At 37.9% G+C, this 20,933-nt stretch overlaps 1 protein-coding gene across 4 annotated transcripts in view; it reads left to right on the forward strand.

The window, feature by feature from the left end:
- The window catches only part of satb2 (SATB homeobox 2), a 111,881-nt gene that overhangs the window by 22,702 nt on the left and 68,246 nt on the right, over nucleotides 1-20,933 (forward strand). For 3 of the 4 annotated variants that reach the window (XM_031893396.1, XM_031893397.1, XM_031893395.1), the window contains 3 exons: nucleotides 9,200-9,370; nucleotides 18,208-18,334; nucleotides 19,496-19,619. In XM_031893396.1, the coding sequence (XP_031749256.1) occupies nucleotides 9,200-9,370; nucleotides 18,208-18,334; nucleotides 19,496-19,619 (422 nt within the window). The remainder of the gene's footprint in view (nucleotides 1-9,199; nucleotides 9,371-18,207; nucleotides 18,335-19,495; nucleotides 19,620-20,933) is intronic. The other variant, XM_002937713.5, reaches the window with a different exon arrangement.

Raw genomic sequence — 20,933 nt, forward strand, 5'->3', positions numbered from 1 at the left:
ATACTGTAGCCCATCACCAGAATAAAGGCTATCAAAGCAGCAGAGTTTTTGTTCTACATTCAAGTAATTAATTTAGACATTGAACTTTATAGTTAGATTAAAATAAAACTATAATACAAAATAATTACCATTTGATTTTTTGGCAGCCATCAATGGCTGTATTGCATTGATTGCTTTGGGTTTTTGGGGCAGGTGACTTGATAGCAGGGGATGTAGGAGAAAGATTTATCCCTGTTAGCCATTCTATGTGCATTTATTGGAGGCAAGTGGAGACCAGATTTTTCACTCCATTCAAAATGACCAATCGGAATGCAAGCTAGTCATTTGGCAGTTCAGACAAATTGAAAAGATCAGCGTGCAAGTTGTTGGACAAAACCTGCTCATAAATACACGATGATCCTGCTATAGTTGATTACGCTTGATTAGAGAACACCTAATCAAGTGTAAGCAACATGGCAGCCCTGAATCCTATGCATCCATTTCACAGGAGGTTAAGGAATGGTGACCTCATGCGTTTCTGTATATTTCAAGAAAACACTTACTAACTTGCCCTTTGCTGGAATATCATTTTCTATTATTGAATGGTCATTGAAAGATGAAAGTACACATTATATATATATAAAATAACTGAATTTGGGACTCCAACTCAAAATGACCTGCTTAGAATTTCAACTTATACAGTCAGTTAACAACACTATACAGAACTGTGCATTATTTCTATGGTTTTAACCTTCTCAGTGCTCCTTAACAATAGACTTGTACATCTCCTGCATTTGATGGTTCCTTAATCCTCATGCTTTACTACTAAAAGGGCTGTAGAAAATTAATTCTAAGTTTTTTCTTTTAGACCTTTAAAGTACATTGGGTGGTCCAGTGACAGATTTTATAGTCCTGAAACCATAGCTGTGCCCTAAGCTGTTGTGTTCAATCTATTTATCCAAAAAGGATCTGATTTGGTTGGCACTGCTGATTTGTGTCAGTAAAGGGGATGCATCAATGTACTTTTATATGCTGGGTATATGATTTAATAGCAAACATCTGCAGATTAAAGATGGAGACCACCCACTACTGAACTGAACAGGCATTGTTCAAGATCTCTAACATGTTAATAAGCCAATGGAATGCAGCTGGCATATACCCAAACCATTGTTCTTTTAAAGACCTGTGAAGTTTGCCATGCTTGTTCCATGCTGCATGAGAAATATGGTCTGTACCAGTGTATGGCACACTAGGGATATAGGCATTCATAACTTAAAGTCACTGGTGTGAATCTAGACGTGTTAAATCCCATGAAAATATGTGGGTTATAGATATACCAGTGTTGCTTACACTTGTAGAAATACTCTGCTGTCCTTATTAACCTACTGCATCAGACTGTCATAGCAGGATAGAGTCCAGAGCATTGCATTTTGTGAAACTGCTGCATTAGATCATTGTTTCAGTTCCATCCCTTCCTCATGAAAGAATGAGGCTATAGTGCATTGTCTTAGTATTCTGGAGTATAAATATTTCTCTGTATAGAAAATGCATTGACACTTTTATTTGTGTAACTTATTTTATTGTACAAGGAATTTGAGAAGTTCAAATATAAATATCTATTTGGTATCCCCTGTTAATATATTTCGCTGCAAATTTCCACGTTTCGACATTGGCAGATTGTTTCGCGAAACGGATGCAAAAATTTGCCGAGCGTCACAAAAGAATAGCCGCGGGTGACAAAAGAATAGCCGTGCGACAAAAGAATAGCCTTGTGACAAAAAAATAGCTGTGGGCGACAATTTTTTTTGACATGCGACATTTTCGCCTTCAAATTTTTTGGCGAAGTGAAACAGGACAGATTCGCTCATCACTAGTTACTGCCCATTTCATGCTGGATTGAGGTATTCTTACCAATAAAAAGTGGAGTGTTTGCTACACTATAACATATTAAAGGGGGTATATAGTCCATGTATGATTTATGCTTAGTATTGGCAAGCATGCACACATTGAGGCAACCATGCATGGCAATCATTAGTGTAAGTGAATGTGGACAAATTTGATAAAACCTGCCTTGAGGTTAAAGGAACAGTAACACCAAAAAATGAAAGTGTATAAAAACAATTAATATATTATATACTTTTGGTCTGCACTAGTAAAAGTTGTGTGTTTTCTTCATAAACACTACTGTAGTTTATATAAATACCCTGCTGTGTAGCCATGGGGGCAGCCATTTAAATTTAAAAAAGGAGAAAAGGCACAGTTTACTAAGCAGATAACAGATAAGTAGCAGATTCCCATTGTATTCTACACAGTTTATCTGTTATCTTCTTATGTAACCTGTGCCTTTTCTCCTTTTTTCAATTTAAATGGCTGCCCCCATGGCTACACAGCAGCTATTTCTATTAACTATAGTAGTCTTTCTGAAGCAAACACGCAACTTTTACCAGTGCAGGGCAACAGTACATTATATTTGAATTACTTTAAAACATTTTTATTTTTTAGTGTTACTGTTCCTTTAATGAAAGCAACCTAAAATCTAAAGTGCATGAGACCTTAGCAGAATGTTCTGTAACATATACAGGTGCTGTTAGTTACCTTCAGCATTTAGATATCTTGTCTTACTTTGTCACTTCATTTAAACAAATCATTATTTTGTTTCATTTGAAACTAACTCTTTGTGGGATTGTGTTGGGATGTGCCTTAGTGCAGGATGTTGGTGCTGATGTCATTCCACCTGCAGCAATGCAAGGGAAATGTCTCAGCTGCAACTCACCAATTGGGGGCAGTCTAATGGTAATTGTGTGTAGTGTAGACCCTATTTCTTACATACATAACCTGTATAAATGTATATTTGGACAAAAAAGTTGGAACTGCAAAAACAAAACAAAACAAACCTTAGCACCATGTAGAAACCAGAGGTTAAATGCTCTTTAAAAGGCATGTAATAGTAAGCGTATGTGAAGAACAGAAGCAAATGTGACAGTGATTAAAATACAAAAGTCCATTATGCATAAGTGTCTTTGATTTGGGCATGTCATAGGTATTAAATAAGTTAAATACCAGGCAGACAACTTTAAAACATGAGAGCTTATTACTTCTGTATGAGGCCTTGAATCACTTGCAGCTAGTTTTGCTTCTTTGTGCCCCTTCATGTTTCTTTTGTAGCAAAAACCAAAACAGCAAATGTCAGCATTTGAATGATCTGTCTTAGAATGTTTTCTGCTCCTGTTCTCTTCCTGTGTTGGTATGGTAGAACATTTGGATTTGGTAATAGGGGTTAAATTGTACAAGGGAAGTTGGCAATAGCATCCAATTAGCTATTAGTTTAGAAAAGACTACTAAGTTGACTACTAAGTTCTAAGCAAAGATCTAACTTGTGCAAATTAGTAGCGCTGTATGTGTATACTGGTATGGGACCTATTATCAAGAATGCTCTGGACTTTCCAGATAAGGGATCTTTCCATAATTTGGATCTCCATACCTTAAGTCTACTAGAAATATCATATAAATGTTAAACAAACCAATGGGATTGTTTTGTCTCCAATAAGGATTTAATATATAAATATCACACACACACACATATATAAAGTCCTTAATCATTATTATTTTAGTTGGTATACTAAATTAATTCTAAATTTCTCCATCCCTGGCTGCTCTCTATGCACTGAAGAGCTAAATAAGAGAAATGACCAGTCCTGCTTGTGGCTCTGCAATGTATATAACAGCATTGAGAGATTTACAGTGAATATAAACATAAATCTTTACTTTAACATTTTGGGTAACAGAGCACACCCAACCCTGTGTGCAAGGAAAGTGTAATTTTTATTGCTTTGTTGCAATTCTGTGGATAGGTCTCAGCCATTTCTCTATTGTGGGAGTAAAGGATTCATCCAAGGCTGAAATGTCAATAACACTTTAAAAACAAGGGACAACTAAGCTAGAGGGAAATAATTGAATACTTCCAGTAGAAAAAATACAATTGCAGTTTGATGCATCTCCTGATGAAAAAAGTCTTGCAGGTTACATTATATTTTACCTGTAGAAATGCACCTGTGTTTCTATCAATATGTGCTTAGAGAAATTGCTATTTTCACTTTTTATTTTTCAGCCAATAAGACTTTCTTTGTGGGTAGACATATCCATTTTGTGCCAAATAAATAATTTTGTGCCACTAAATGTACTGGATAGGGTAAGGTTTCATGACCTTTTTTGAATTAATCAGTCTGGGATTTTGCCTCTGGGTCCAAGATTCAGTGCAAAATTAATTGTCTCCTTTTTATAAAACTAAATACAAGGTTGTCAAGGATGACTCTCATATGTTGGGTCCTGAGCGACAGGTTGAAAAGTGAGTGCTGTGTGGGTTGCTATACATTGTTACTGAAAGGGCTTTGCTTACACACAGGCATCTGTAGCGGCTTTCCTTTTTGCGATTGCTAGGATAAGTGTGCTTGTTAATCGACTGTTGACAATGTCCTTTACTGAATTAGCAAACCTCTGTGTCTCTGTGCCAAATAAATATTGTGCGATGAGAGGCCATGACAAAACAATGAAGCCAAATGCTTATAAATAATATTTAATTTGTTTTTATTTCTAGACAGAGAAACGGCCTCCCTATCTCATGTCCATTGCTGAGATAAAAATACTTTAGTGTATCGAAAATCATTCCTATGATACATAAATGCACGAGTAGCAATAGATATATATATAGGTACGCCTTTCCATAGGACTACAGAATTTCACAGAACGTATAGCCTTTTATTCTCCTATTCCCCCTAAAAAGTGATTCAGCAAATTCATCTTATTTCATTTATATAACTGGGTGGGGAATAGGTTTGCTACCTGATTGATTGATTGATCTAAATGTTATTAGTTGGGAAGAAAGATAAATATAAAGGAAAGCCAATACAGGTATAGGACCCATTATCCAGAATGCTCGGGACCAAGGGTATTCCGGATAAGGGGTCTTTCCGTAATTTGGATCTCCATACCTTAAGTCTACTAAAGAATCAATAAAACATTAATTAAACCCTATGAGATTGTTTTGTATCCAATAAAGATTATTTATATCTTAGTTGGGATCAATTACAAGGTACTGTTTTATTATTACAGAGAAAAAGGAAATTGGTTTAAAATTCTAAATTATTTCATTAAAATGGAGTCTATGGGAGACGGGCATTCCGTAATTCGGAGCTTTCTGGATAATGGGTTTCCGGATAAGGGATCCCATACCTGTATTTATTTTTCAGAAAAGGTGGCATCCCTAGTGGGGAATTATGTCATACTCCCCACTTTTGGAACACTTTTGCCTCAAATCTCCCCCAGTGTGCTATCCTGCAGCCACACCCACAATCTGATTTGGCCACAACCTATTTCCTATAAGCCACTCCTCTTTTTAGAAAGAGGATTGTTGGGGTGTATGAGTTTTATGAAAATCTATGGAAAATACCTTGACTGAGGCAAAAAATAATTCAGCTCCCACAAAACAACATACTATGTTGTTTAAGGAAATTAAAAGAAGATGAACCCTATTTATAAAAAGCTATCAGTGTAGGCTTTAGGAGCGGGTGGCATATTTAACATTAGCACCTGCAAAATAGTCTTCAGTGGGTCCGTGACCAGCCACTGCTCAAGCTATACACAATTGTGCTTATAGATGCTTGTGTTGTACACAGTAGTATACAGCCAGCTAATAAAAGGAAGCAAACTGTGCAACAAAAAACTGATTCCCCTAAATTAAAACACATGCAATAAAGCCTCCTTTCATTAATGTGCGAGAGGGTTTTATTTTAACTCATTTTCTGCCAAAGAGTACGGAAGCAAATTACAAATTCCTTTGCCAATCGGTTGGTTGTAACATCTATTTTTTCATTAACGACTTTCCAGCAGATGAAAACAAAATAGCCATATAAAAAGATGATTTATTAGCTGAAGATGGAGACACGCAGGAGACACATTAATAGGATCCAGACGCCCTGACACAAAATCTTCCTTTCCTTACCATGCGGCGTATGAGAAAGCAAAAGTTGTATTGCTTATATTTAAGGCTCTTTAGTATATGCACATTCTGTGAAGATAATAGTGGATGGAGGAACATTGTAGGATTTGGAAAGAGAAGTCATTAAAAGGGAAATTTGTACAGGTATGTGACCTGTTATACAGAATACTTGGGACATTGGATTTTCCAGATAAGGGATCTCTCTGTAATTTTGATCTTCATACCTAAAATCTTAAAGAATTATTTATACACTAAATAAATCCAATAGGAGTGATTTGCCATCAGTTGAGGTTAATTTTATCATTCTGTTCTTTTTAGCAAAGTTGGGTGGTATGCAGATAGTCCTAGAGATGCAATTCTAAATCCAGCCCTGTACGCATGTGTGAATATGAGTCTTTGTTCAAACCTTTATCTTTTTTCTGTACATTTTTTCCTCTTGCTAAGCACTATGGTAACTCCCAACAATATAAACAAACAGAACCATTCAGATATATAAATCTTACTGTTCAGAATAATAATCTCGGAATGGGGTATTTATTGCACATTTAAATAAATAGGGTGTATTTTCCCTCAGAGAAGATTAAAATTCTGTTTTCCAGCACTGAGCAAGCAGTCTATGAATGGCAGGTAAAGGAACATAGAAACAGTTTGCTCGGAATTTTTGTCTTCACTATACATAGAAGGATTTGGCAGATCCTCTACAAATTTGTGAGAGCCATGCTAAATGCCAGGTTGTTGGCTGCAGTTTTTAAAACATGTAATAAAATGGAGAAAGTGTAAAAAATGAATGGGTAAAGCATGAGAAAGAAAGGATGGCCTTTTTAGAAACAGTATGTATATTTAAGTTATGTGCCAGCGCCATGGCCATTAAGCAGATTTGTTTTTTATGATTTATCCTTATTTAATTTTCCATATATTAAGTTTAAATGCTGTAAGTTTAGTTCTTTGCATATTTCCATTTCTTCAAGAATGGGAGCAAGTTAGCTCTATAAGCAACAATGGCTAAAGAACTCTATTTGGCTAATTTACTATGTGCAAGGCAAAGTGCAAAATGTGTGCAATCTGCCATGTTTTTTCACTTTGCAACCTGCCCTGCATGGTAGATGAATTGGTATGAGTCCCTGTGCTCCAAAATAGAGAGAAGAGACCCGCATTCCCCCATGCCATGTTTGCTGGAGTGCTGCATTCATGTGGGGCAGGGGGAAGGCACATAGGTATCCCCTCTCCTGCTCTCTATCTGTGGCCTCAGGATGCACCAGGGTGGCCCTATATGTACCACCTTCCCTATGTATAAATGACCAGACTGACACTGCTTTCATACAATTACATTTACAAATAACTTTAAAACAACTGAATGAATGTATGTTGGAAAATGACAGGTATACCTACATTTATGGCGGGACATAACCCCTTAAAGGAACAGTAACACCAAAAAATGAAAGTGTATAAAAATAATTAATATATTATGTACTATTGCCCTGCACTGGTAAAAGTTGTGTGTTAGCTTCATAAACACTACTACAGTTTATATAAATACCCTGCTGTGTAGCCATGGGGCAGCCATTTAAATTGAAAAAAGGAGAAAAGGCACAGGTTACTAAGCAGATAACAGATAAGTAGCATAGATTCCCATTGTATTCTACACAGTTTATCTGTTATCTTCTTATGTAACCTGTGCCTTTTCTCCTTTTTTCAATTTAAATGGCTGCCCCCATGGCTACACAACAGCTATTTCTATTAACTACAGTAGTCTTTCTGAAGCAAACACACAACTTTTACCAGTGCAGGGCAACAGTACATTATATTTGAATTATTTTAAAACATTTTTATTTTTTAGTGTTACTGTTCCTTTAACAGACTTGATGCTCTCTGATTCACACAATATGGAAGATTTAACACATAAGCATAAATAGAAATACAGGCAGGGGACCTGTTATCCAGAATGCTTGGGACCTGGGGTTTTCTGAATAAGGGGTCTCACTATGCCTTAAATCTAAAAAAAACATTAATTAAACCAAAAATAGGATTTTTTGCCTCTAATAAGGGTTTAATCTTAGGATCAAGTTCAAAGTACTGTTTTATTATTACAGAGAAAAAGGAAATCTGTTTTAAAATTTTAAATTCTTAGAGTGTAATGGAGCCTATGGGAGATGGCCTTCCCATAATTTGGATCTTTCTGGATAACAGGTTTCCGGGTTAAAAGGTCCCATACCTGTATACTGAGAATCCATTGTATTATCTACCAGCAAGATCTGGCAATGTACCATGCCTAAAAACCACTAGGTCATATTTTTACCCTACTCCAGAATTCTGTAGCAACCATATGTTTGACTTTACCTACAAACAATTCCGTACAGCACCAAGCCAAGACGTCCGGGCGCCCTAGGCAACCCGACCGGATTGGCCCGTGGGCGTACACTTATGAACGCATAGGGGGGTTACTGGGCTGGTGGAGGGGGGGGATGCGGTGGGGGGGAAAGGGCATGGAACTAGGGGTAAGTGAAAGGAGAGGTATCTGCCTGGTGCCCCCCCCACCGTTGCATCCTAGGCAGGTGCCACTTCCGCCTACCCCTAGTTCTGGCCCTGCTTCCGTACTTCATATTCACTTTTACTGTCTGATGTTTTTCTGCGGTAGCATGGGCAAAATGTAAGACTAATAAATGTAATACATTGTCTTCCTTCTTACCTAGTAACCTATAGCAGCTAGCCTTTACTAATCAGATTGGTTGCTATAGGTTACTAAGTATTGGCAAACTTCTGACTTTTTATTGCATTACCCCATAAGGCTCATTTATGAACAATTGCAAGTGCAGGTACTAAAATTCACGCGTATTGACAATATTAAGAAAGATACATCAATAAGTTCCAATAAGTCCATCTTTGAATTGAGCACTTAATACCATGCTCTGAAATTGCTCAAAAACAAATGCAGGGGAAAAACGTGCTGAAACTTGCATCATGCAATTTACCAAAAGTGAGCATATTGTTTGAATGCGACTTAGCTTAACTTTGGAAAAAAAATTCTGTATTGTTGGTAAAAAATTGTGACAACTTGCATCCATAGTTTGCACATTGCATTACGTTGGTAAATGGGCCTTATTGCATCTATTACAGTGATACAGAAAATTGAGCTTTTTTGAGAAACTGTGCATTCAATAAATGTACAAATTTTCTAAATGATTTCTTTACATTTCTCTTTATGAGTATTTTATTTTTCTCATTCTGATCTGGACTCAGGTCTCATGCTTCCGGTCTTCTGTGTAGTGGAGCAGATGGACAACAGGGAAGAACATGCCGAGTTTGTACTGGTTCGGAGGGATGTTTTGTTTAATCAGTTGGTGGAGACAGCTCTCCTGGCCTTGGGATACTCTCATTCATCTGCCGCTCAAGCTCAAGGTAAAAGAAACCCGTACCATAGATTTATTGTGTGTAAAATGCTCTTTCTGTAATGTTGATTGCTAACTGCAATAGGTATGTTTTACCACCAGAAATTCCCTCCAACATCAGTGGGATAATGTGACACATTTGTACCTTTGTGAAAGTGTTCACTTGCCAGGAACATTTGTACTTTGAATCATTAGACACACACACTTGAAGCTTCAGCTGCTAAATACACATTTGCAGCAACAACTGTTAGATAAACATTAACTTAGCCACCAGACAAATTGTACCCTCAACCACAGGACATGCATTTGTACCTTCAACCACCAAACACACTGTACCCTCAACCACAGGACATGCATTTGTACCTTCAACCACCAAACACACTGTACCCTCAACCACAGGACATGCATTTGTACCTTCAACCACCAAACACACTGTACCCTCAACCTCAGGACATGCATTTGTAGCTTCAACCACCAAACACACTGTACCCTCAACCTCAGGACATGCATTTGTAGCTTCAACCACCAAACACACTGTACCCTCAACCACAGGACATGCATTTGTACCTTCAAACACCAAACACACTGTACCCTCAACCTCAGGACATGCATTTGTACCTTCAACCACCAAACACACTGTACCTTCAACCTCAGGACATGCATTTGTACCTTCAACCACCAAACACACTGTACCTTTAACCACAGCACATGCATTTGTACCTTCAACCACCAAACACACTGTACCTTTAACCATAGGATGTGCATTTGTACCTTCAACCATAGGACATACATTTGTACCTTGAACATCCAAACACACTGTAGATTCAACCATAGGACATGCATTTATACCTTCAACCATAGGACATGCATTTGTACCTTCAACCACCAAACACACTGTACCTTCAACCACAGGACGTGCCTTTGTACCTTCAACCATAGGACGTGCGTTTGTACCTTCAACCATCAGACAATGTACCTTCAACCACTGGATGGTGCTGCCAGGTTTCAATAAGAATAAAATCCACTATAGTTAATAGAGCACTCCAAAGGACTTGGGTAGCGAATCAAGCAAAGTATTCGTTAGGCTTATCTTAATAAATATATATTTATATCTATATCTATCTATCCATATATATCTATCTATATATATGACGTATATGGATGACAAAGTTTGTTTTAGATATCAAGAAGGGAATTGTAAGACAACACTATTCTTTTGAATGAATCTTGTTTAAACTACAAGCAATTTAATAGCATATTTGAACAAATACTTTGCACTTGTATCAACTATGCCAACCTTGTGAGGTCTTGTATATGTTAAAAGATTAACCTCTTATATGAGGTTAACCACTGAACTGCCCCTTGAAGTTGAAGGTATTATGGAGAGCTTCCTGATAACCATTATTTTCTCAAAATGGACTAACACATATGTGTTGGAATATCTATAGTTAATGAAATGGCAAACTCTTCCATAGAGGACACAGAGTGTATGGCTTCATACACAGTGGAATATCATTTACTGAGTTTTTAGAACAGTTGTTCTTTTGTTTTGAGAAATAGCCATCCGTTGCATAAAAAAATGGTTGCCTCTACTCTGAGTGCTTAGTCTGGATAATGGATATTTCAGATGCTGTGCTAACTCACACGTTTACCTTTTGAAGTGACCCTCCCTGGGTCTCAAAATTGCAGGTCATTAAGAAGTGCCCATTTGAGGCGGCAGAGCCCTCCCGGCTGGGCAGCGTTGGGCTATAAAGCATTTTATTATTGTGTAAGGTAATATTTTCCTTCAGATTGTGTCATATGAACATGGTTAGCAGCTCAGAATAAGAGTGAGTCACACATCATGCTTCCAAAGAGTCCTTTGTCCTCTTCAATTACACATGAATGTAAATCTAATTGTATTTATGGTTGGGTCTTCTCATTGCTTTGCTGTTTAATCTAATATTGGAATAACATCTTTATGTTGCAGGCCTTGGAGGCAGAGTTTTATGGTGGGTCTTTGGTACTGAATGAGAGAAAATATGCAAGGAAAAAGAATTTATCCAGCCATAATTAAGTCTTTACAAGGAAACCCTTCTTTGTAATGAACACAGTATGACGTGTTGAGGTGAATTGCATGCATTTGGATAAACGAAAATTCATCAGTTGTTTTCCCCAAATTAGGGGGGGCGGCAGTTACCAAACTGGTTGTAAACTGGGTTAGATAAACCACTGGGCAAATGAGATGCCTAGCCAGGATTTCTGGAGGGGCTGCCTAGTGGCTGTGGTTAAGCTCCAGGGACAGATTCTGCATTCCTGCTTACAATGCGCTACATTGTATGGAACACTAGTGTTTTGGTTTACTTTTGCTTCTAAAATCTAGATTAATGATGGAAAAAATATAAATATGTATGTTCCCCTGGCAGCAAACTCATCTGAGAACTTTCTGTCATACAATAAGTAAATACAGATATATGGGAGGGAGGCTAAATATTAACAAATTGATGTGTAACCTAAACTTGGCAGTTAGTTGCAGAGGATGCTGGGCCTCATAGTTCAGCAACATCTGAAATGCCAGAGGTTTTTAAACATTGGGATTAGTTGTAAAGCATCATAGTATGTTCCCAACATATTAGCATTGCTGATATTTAGAACTGGAGAATAGGGAAATCGGATGCGTAGTTTAGCAAAAGACCGCTTGACTGCCTCGTCAGGGATGACAGGACCTTAATATGATTTGTAAGAGATATTTCTGTCATCTGGGAATCCTGACACTTTGTATGCTGTTTGTGTGTGAGATTTTACATGCTAATGCAAGTACAGATGCCACGGCCTCTTTCGTTGTGCTTATATGGAATGAAGGGGCTCTTGTGTGATGTATTAGGGAGAGAAGAGGGAGTGTGTAAGTACAATGTAGACTCAACTTTTCATGAGATCTAAAAAATATGCCTTTACAGGTTTAAAAACAAGAAGCTGTTATTTGCTGACTGGTGTAGGTGCTTCTCTTCTACATTTGTGCTTAAAGTTTATTTGGATACGTTAAACCCAGGGCCTTTTGTATCCAGTACTTAAGTGCATCTCTCTGCAGTGGTCTCCTAGCTGCAATGTTGAATCTAGCATCTACTCTGTACTTCTTTTAGCATTACCCATTTAGCAGACACAAAGAAATTGCAGGGTCTGTTTCAGGTCCCTGTATCAGGAAAAATATGCAGTTAGTGGTGCTGCTGGGTATGCTAAATAGTTTTCCGGAGTGCCCGGTCACTTGATTAGCACTGGAAGCAACAGGAGAGCAGAATAACTCCATTCTCTGCAGACTGTTACTCTCTATACTCCTCCAGAAATTTTAATATTGCACGCTAAAGAAACTGATGTGCACTTTCAAAATGTCAGCTTTGGAGCAGTTGTATACTTATCTATTCAACCCCCTGAATGTTTATTAGCCAATTACATCCCCATATTTATCCCAAGCCCATTTACCCAAGCCATTTTATAAATAGGTTTTATCCACGTGCTGCACTTTCATATCAGAGCATGAGGACATTATCATCAAAACGACTTCTTTGCTTGCGAAGACTAATTTAACAGGCATCTTTTAATTTGCTTGACTGCTTTGTGGTCTCCAACACTGTACATTATACATCACATGAGGGGAGTTAGGATAGATTTATCCATCGCTTCAGGATAATAGGAAAAGAACATAAAACTTATGCTGTTACTTCAATGCGTATTAAGAGTCATATTTTGTCTGTAATTCTCTTATGGTGCACATTTAATTGATAGCTGTCAGAATATTTTGCACATTGCACTTGTTATGGCTTTCTTAACCTCCTGCAGTAACCTTGACACTAACTTTTAACCTTAAATGTCCCATCCCTTGGGAATAGAATGTATAGAAAATAGAATGAATTAAACCTTTACATTTAAATTCACTCTCTTAATTTTTGTAAAATCTTGCAGTATTTTCCTGCTTCATTTTCTAGCTTTATCACTGGATAAGAAAGCTCAATACCTTGTGCTTCTAAATAATGCACTGGACAACATTGAACAGAATTCTATTTGTTTATTTTATGTCATGTTGGACAGGTATGGGACCTGTTACCAAGTATGCTCAGGTTTTTCCACATGAGAGGTCTACTAAAAATCATTTAAACATTAATTAAACCCAACAGGATTGTTTTCTCTTCCATAAGAAATAATTATATCTTAGTTGGAATCAAGTTCAAGGTACTGTTTTATTATTACAGAGAAAAAGGTAGAGAGAAAAAATTTAAGTATAAAAATGGAGTCAATAGAAGACGGCTTGTAACTTGGAGCTTTCTGGATAATGGGTTTCTGGATAATGGATCCCATACCTGTGCTTTTTTTTTTGTTTGCAGAGAAAAGAAGCCTACTTTATGCTTAACATACTTACCACATCTCTCATGTTAAATGAAAAATTCTGACCCGGTGAGGGTAGTCAGTATATATTTAATATGGAAATTCCAAATATATTTGGATTTACAAATAAAAATTGTTGGTAAACAATTTAACTCCAGAACTCCATGCATGAGATAATTAATTAATAAGTCAGTTACTGATATGGAATCCATTATCCAGAAACCCATTATCTGGAAAACTCATAATTATTGGAAGGCCATTTCCCGTAGACTCAATTTAAAAGGAGAAGGAAAGGCAAAGTCACTTGGGGTGCCAAAATGTTAGGCACCCCCAAGTGAGCGAACAGGAAGGAGAAAGCGCTCGCTACAGGTACCCCAGGCTGGTGCTGTTTTCTCCTAACAGGGGCACCAGTCCGGGGTACAAGGTAAGCGATTACCTAACATTTTGGCACCCCCAAGTGACTAAGCCTTTCCTTGTCCTTTAAGGCAATAATTTGCATTTTTAAAAGGAAATTCCTTTTTCTTTGTAATAATTAAACAGTAGAATGTACTTAAAATAAATAATAAAACCATATGCAGTCTGAAAACACCATTAATGAAATTGGATTTAATGAAAAAATGCATGGAATCACTGACCCCCCCATCCCCCCACAGGGTCTGTGCAGAAGTAAAGGATCAGCAGAGGGATGATTCTGAGGTGAATATCTTTATGGCTGTGACAGACGGGTTGATTAGTCGCCGCGCGACAAATCTCCTCAAAATGCCATCCCAATGGCTAGAATGTAAATCGCCGGTGGGGTGGCATACGCGGCACCGAAATTGCCGAAGTTCGGCGAAGTGCCGCGAATGCCATCCCACCGGCTATTTACATTCTAGTCGGTGGTATGGCATTTCAGGTAAGTTTGTCGCGAGGCGACTAATCTCCCTGTCTGTCACAGCCCTTAGTTAACTGTGTGCCAGAGATTATTCTATTAATGTGAACTGTTAGATTTGTGAATGTTGTAGAAAGGTGAAGAACCCCTTTAAGTTTAATCTTATATATTTATTATCTTCAATTATTAGGCAAACTCTGTTCCCAAGTGAAAATAGCTTATACCCAATATGCAATTATTTGCATGTGTAAAGCAAACATTTTGCTCTATTTATATCTGCAAAGGAAACTGTCCCTATACACTTTTTCAGTGTTTGTTTGTATATGTATATTATGTAAGCTTGTGTATTTCACTTTTATTATGCGTTAATAAAGCAAGGCACTATGTTACTTTCATTCCTCTGGTTGGTTATAGCTGTGCATTTATGAACACACCATAAATTGCTAATTATTTATAAAAGGTAGAGCTTCAGTTGGAAAATATGTCTCAGCATTCCAAGTTCACCGCCCTATTATAATGTCAAACCCACTTATAACGCCTCATTTTATAACACTTTCATAAATCTTTTTACCTATATAGTGTAGAATGATCTATTCATTGCCAACAGTGCTAAAGGCAATGCAATTGTATAAAAAAAATGCATAGCAAATCAATGTTGCAGAACTGAGAATCATTGAAGAGCGCTTAACTGGCACTCTGTGACATAGTGTATTAAGTACAAGTATAATTACATAGATACTTCTGATATAAAGGTTAAATGGTGTAATGGTCAGGGCATTATATTTACTTTATATTTACCTGAATATGTAAATATGAATGTTGCCCAATAATCTAACTGTTAGTCTGGGCCTCTGAACTTTCTGCACATCACAAACAGAAATAGAAACTGCAAACCTGCTGTATTAGAAATAGTGATTCATTTATGCTGTAACCTCTCAAACACATCAGGGCACACTGAATCTAGGATTGGGTTTCAGATCCAGCCAAATCCTAGCATCAGTTCAACTACATCTGAACCCTTATGGGATTCTTAAAGCTCAGGACAAATTACTTATTTAATTTTTCTCCAATATTAACATGCACATTAGGGTTTGGTTTGGACGTACCTGAGGAAGGGGGTTGTTCCCCCTAAAATTTTGTAAGGACTGTGAATTAATTACACTGCTTAAATAACCGTGAGTTAAATGACTTGGCAGACTTGTATTGTATTGTGTTAGCCTGCCAGGAGCTGATGTGTCTATTAGATCATAAATTCATTGTGAGGATGAATACAACATTAAAATGCCAAGTTCAAACACTGAAAAACAGGGAAAAACACAGCAGCACTCTAATGCATTGCTACTCTAAATGGATACAATGGCCAAAGCACTGTACCTTGCCATAGCCAGAGCATTTTCCCTAAACTTTTAACTATTTATGCTGCTTTCCCTTTTATTTTGTATGATCTGCTGTAAACAATATCAAATATCAGAGAAAGGGCAAGGAGCTTTGGAAAGCAAGGCAACAGTAACAGTCTGGGTACTGGAGTTGGACTAATTATGAGCCATTTACATGGTGTGCTGCTGTGCTTTTTAGTTTGACCACTGTTCCCAGCTGGCTGCCAATAAATGTGATCTGTCTCTACTTCTTATCTTTACATGAGCCTCTGCTCTCTGAACCCTTGCACTCCACTTGCTGACATTTGACTGTGACATTGTCTGAACTTAGCTGAGAGAATGATTAAGGGGGTATCCAGGTGAAAGCAAATCCACAGGGTACAGGTGCACGTGGGACACCATAAGTACAGTTGCCACCTTTACTCCTGAGTAATATCATCTTGCAGGAAGGGGGGGGGGGGGTGCCTGTGACATCACAGGGATGGAGCATGAGCAATTTGGGGGTGGGGAATGATTAAGTTGTGGGTGGGGGATGGGCAGATTGAGGGTGGGGAATGGGCAGGTTGGGAGTAAGGAATGGGCTGGATGAGGGTGGGGAATGGGCAGGATGGAGATGGGGAATGGGAAGGTTGAGGGTGAGGAATGAGCAGGTTGAGGGTGGGGAATGGGCAGGATGGAGATGGGGAATGGGAAGGTTGAGGGTGAGGAATGAGCAGATTGAGGGTGGGGAATGGGCAGGATGGAGATGGGGAATGGGAAGGTTGAGGGTGAGGAATGGGAAGGTTGAGGGTGAGGAATGGGCAGGATGAGGGTGGGGAATGGGAAAGTTGAGGGAGGGGAATGAGCAGGTTGAGGGTGGGGAATGGGCGGGACCGTCTCCGTGATCCCTTGATCTTACTTTGCTTTCTCCCATTGTGTCCTATAATTCTTTCCTTTTAGATTGTAAGCTTTTTTATTTGTATGTTTGATGTATACAGCCATCTATTGTACAGGGAATGTGGCGGCGAATATGTTGGCGCTTAATGACAATAAACAACAATAAATATATTTTCAAGAATTGTGCAACTTACCACTTTCATGCCAAAATGGCTGCACCCTAGAATGGTGCTCCTTCTGCCTACCTCTGCTTTTGTCCCTTTTGGAAGCTGTAGTTCTGTAACAATGGAACAACCACCCTCCCTGCCAATCTTTCTTTTATTGCTTCTCTATGGCTAGTCAGAATAATGTAACATCTTTGCAAGAATTTTCATTGGTGCTTTTCTGCTGCATAATAAAGTACTTCTAAGAAGCAGTCCAACTTGTTTATACTCAGGGGATAAGGTTAAATTATTAAAAATATGAGTAGAAGCTAAAATGTACCCAGCATACAATTACCCTGCTGTATAAACTTCACCAAATCAAATCTCATAAGTACAGTCCTTGGAAAAGAACATTCATTTTGTTTGCTTTCGGCAATGGGGCTTTTAGAATGAATAATACCTTCTTCAAATGAGACATTTTTTTCCTTGTGTGGTTTTGACCAAAATTATAGAGACTCTCCATCTTGGAATAAGATCTGGAGTTTCTCTTCTCTCTTGTATTTTGCTTTAAACCCTTCTGTAAATATCGCTGGGGCCTTTAATTAAAGAGAGCACCATTTAATCCTTAGGCCTTCAAGTTCCCATTAAATGGTGCCACTTAAGTGTGAGGTCTTTATGGTATTTGAAATGTAGGCTTAATAATTAATAAGCAGAAGTAATTGTATCAGCCTTATGTAGTAATAATAGACTGCAGAGTAAACCACAAATATGCTTTCTGATGTCGGATGCGATAAACCAAAAACATTTAGCAAAACCATTGTGATATTTAAGCATGGTAATATATATAATAATATGTGTAATGCTTTAGTCCAGGCAACAGCCCCTAACAGCATCATATATGTATATGTATAGAGTATTTACAGCAATAAGGACACTATTTTTGGACATGCTGGTAGCCCCTCCTCCACTTTTATACTTAAATTGTGTTAGCATTGAGACCAATATGGAGAATTATTCTTGTCATAAAAGCTGGATGAATAATGTCAGAACACGGGCCCAAAAAATCCAATTTGCCCATGTTTATTTTCAGTGTCTTTCTGCTTCAACCATCATTTTTTCATTTCAGACTGTTTATTAGAGTTTTAAGAAACATGAATGTATTCCATATCAATACTATACACTTTGCGGATGTTACTGACCTTTTAATGCCAATTTTTACTTGCAGGAATAATTAAGATTGGACGTTGGAACCCGCTGCCCCTCAGTTATGTGACTGATGCACCAGATGTGACTGTTGCTGACATGTTACAAGATGTCTATCATGTGGTAACGCTGAAGATCCAATTACAGAGGTGGGCAGATCTCTTTGACACAGGGGAAGTATATAGTGGAACCATTTGTACACATGGGCATGACAAGGGCAAATGCAACAAAAATGTAATATGAAATAATCTAAGCAATTTTGCCTTCTGTGTTTGCTTTTTGAACCATTTGGCTTTTATGATCACTGACCCAAACAGCCAGACTTTTACTGTTTTTATTTTTTCACTTTTCACAAAAAATACATGATTAGTTGACATTGATTAATATCCTCTACATCCTGCTAAAATTCATTGTGAGGAGTCCCAGCCTCTATAATGTCTCCTAGTATTTGATTCTGTTTAGGGCTACTATAATAATAAAACCAATGTTTGCCTAATTTCTACTATGACGCTGGGCGCAAAGAGCAAACAAACAGGGCTTTTAGGTCTTTAGTACAGGTATGGGATCCCTTATCTGGATACCCGTTATCCAGAAAGCTCCAAATTACAGAAAACCCATCTCTCATAGACTCCATTATAAGAAAATAATTCGAATATTTAAAAATTATTTCCTTTTTCTCTGTATTAATAAAACAGTACCTTGTACTTGATCCCAACTAAGATATAATGACTCCTTATTGGAGGCAAAACAATCCTATTGGCGTTAAATGATGTTTAACTAATTTTTTAGTAGACTTAAGGCATGGAGATCCAAATTATGGAAAGATCCCTTATTCGGAAAGCCCCGGGTCCCAAGCATTCTGGATAACAGGTCCTATATCTGTACTAGTTCCTGCTGAATTCGTCTTATACAACTCTTTATCAAGCGCATGGGTTTTCCTGGCTGACTTTACCCTGCCTCAATAAAAGGACCAGTTTTAGGGCATGGAGGAGAACTGATTTGTTAATTGTGATTTGTTCTTCATGAAGTTGGAAACTATGTCTACAGGATGTCATTGGTAAAAATGCGTGCAAATTACATATTGTTACATATATGTTACACTGTGTAAAACTTGTTTGCAATTGTTTCTGTTACATCAGTTATTTAGATCAGTAATTTTTAAGCATGTAGCTGAACTATAACAACCTATGTCTCATGCCACATTGGCCAATGACTGATAGGGGGTGATGGGTGTTGCGCTCATGTTAGGGGATCAGTCTGCTTGCATTTCTCTAACACTAGCCCTAATGATAAAATCCCTTTCTGTGCAGTTGTTCCAAGCTAGAAGACTTGCCTGCAGAGCAGTGGAACCATGCCACAGTGCGAAATGCCTTACGCATGCTGCTAAAGGAGATGAATCAGAGTACCCTCGCCAAAGAATGCCCCCTCTCTCAGGTCAGTGTTATGCACAAAATAGTGACCAGTGTTGTTCTATATTAAGAAGGTTATAAACCTGCAAAAGGTAATATATGTTTGAGTGTAAGAACATTGTGCTTTTGAGATGAAACCAGGTGTCAACTCACTTGGATTGTCTGGAGTCACTTGGTTTTGTACACAGAGAATCCCAGAGGGCATGGCCAGAAACCTCTCTGAAATCACATCTGGGAGGTTGGCATAATAAGTGCAAAGCATATGTAGGTAAATGTTTAATGATACACATCTATCTATCTATCTATCTATCTATCTATCTATCTATCTATCTATCTATCTATCTATCTATCTATCTATCTATCTATCATCTATATCTATCTATCTGTCTATCTATCTATCTATCTATCTGTCTATCTGTCTATCTATCTATCATCTATCTATCTATACAACCTTGTGACAAGATGGCATAGATCTTAAATGAGAGTTGTCTTTGGGTGAATGTGTTTATAAAATAGAAACAAGTGATAATGAACAGAAACCAATGGGAATCAGGCTCAGGTAATGCCCAGTGGCTTGTGTGGCCTTTGGCTGGAATAAAGCATTGGTTCTCTTTTATAAGTTCTTACAGACTGAAATTAAACTGGCCTAGTTTCAGTAGTCCGCAACACCACGGGAACCTTGTTCTACTAGAATATTAGGGGACACAGTGACTTAATGGACACCCTTTTTTTCCCTGAGGAAGAGCACAGTCAGTGCTCGAAACATTGGATTTCTTTTCTTAAATAAACTTATTATTTTTTCTGCAAAGTCCTGGTGTGTGCGGCTCACTGTCTTGCTGTATATATATATATATATATATACACACACAATTATGGGATCCCTTATCCAGAAACCCATTATCCAGAAAGCTTCGAATTACGGAAAGCCTGTCTCCCATAGACTTCATTTTAATCAAATAATTTAGAATTTTAAAACTGATTTCCTTTTTCTCTGTAGTAAAGAAACAGTACCTTGTAATTGATCCCAACTAAGATATAAATAATCCTTATTGGATGCAAAACAAACCTATTGGGTTTAATTAATGTTTTATTGATTTTTTAATAGACTTAAGGTTTGGAGATCCAAATTACGGAAAGACCCTTTATCCGGAATACCCTTGGTCCCGAGCATTCTGGATAACAGGTCCTATACCTCTATATCAGGGGGCTCAAACTCAATTTACCTGGGGGCCGCAGGAGGCAAAGTCAGGATGAGGCTGGGCCGCATAAGGGATTTCACAAAAAATTGGCTTTCAAGGGATAATGCAAGGCACGGCGGGCGGGAGCTTCTGATTGCGGA

Source organism: Xenopus tropicalis, chromosome 9 (genome assembly GCF_000004195.4).
Source record: "Xenopus tropicalis strain Nigerian chromosome 9, UCB_Xtro_10.0, whole genome shotgun sequence".
Classification (NCBI taxonomy): Eukaryota; Metazoa; Chordata; class Amphibia; order Anura; family Pipidae; genus Xenopus; species Xenopus tropicalis.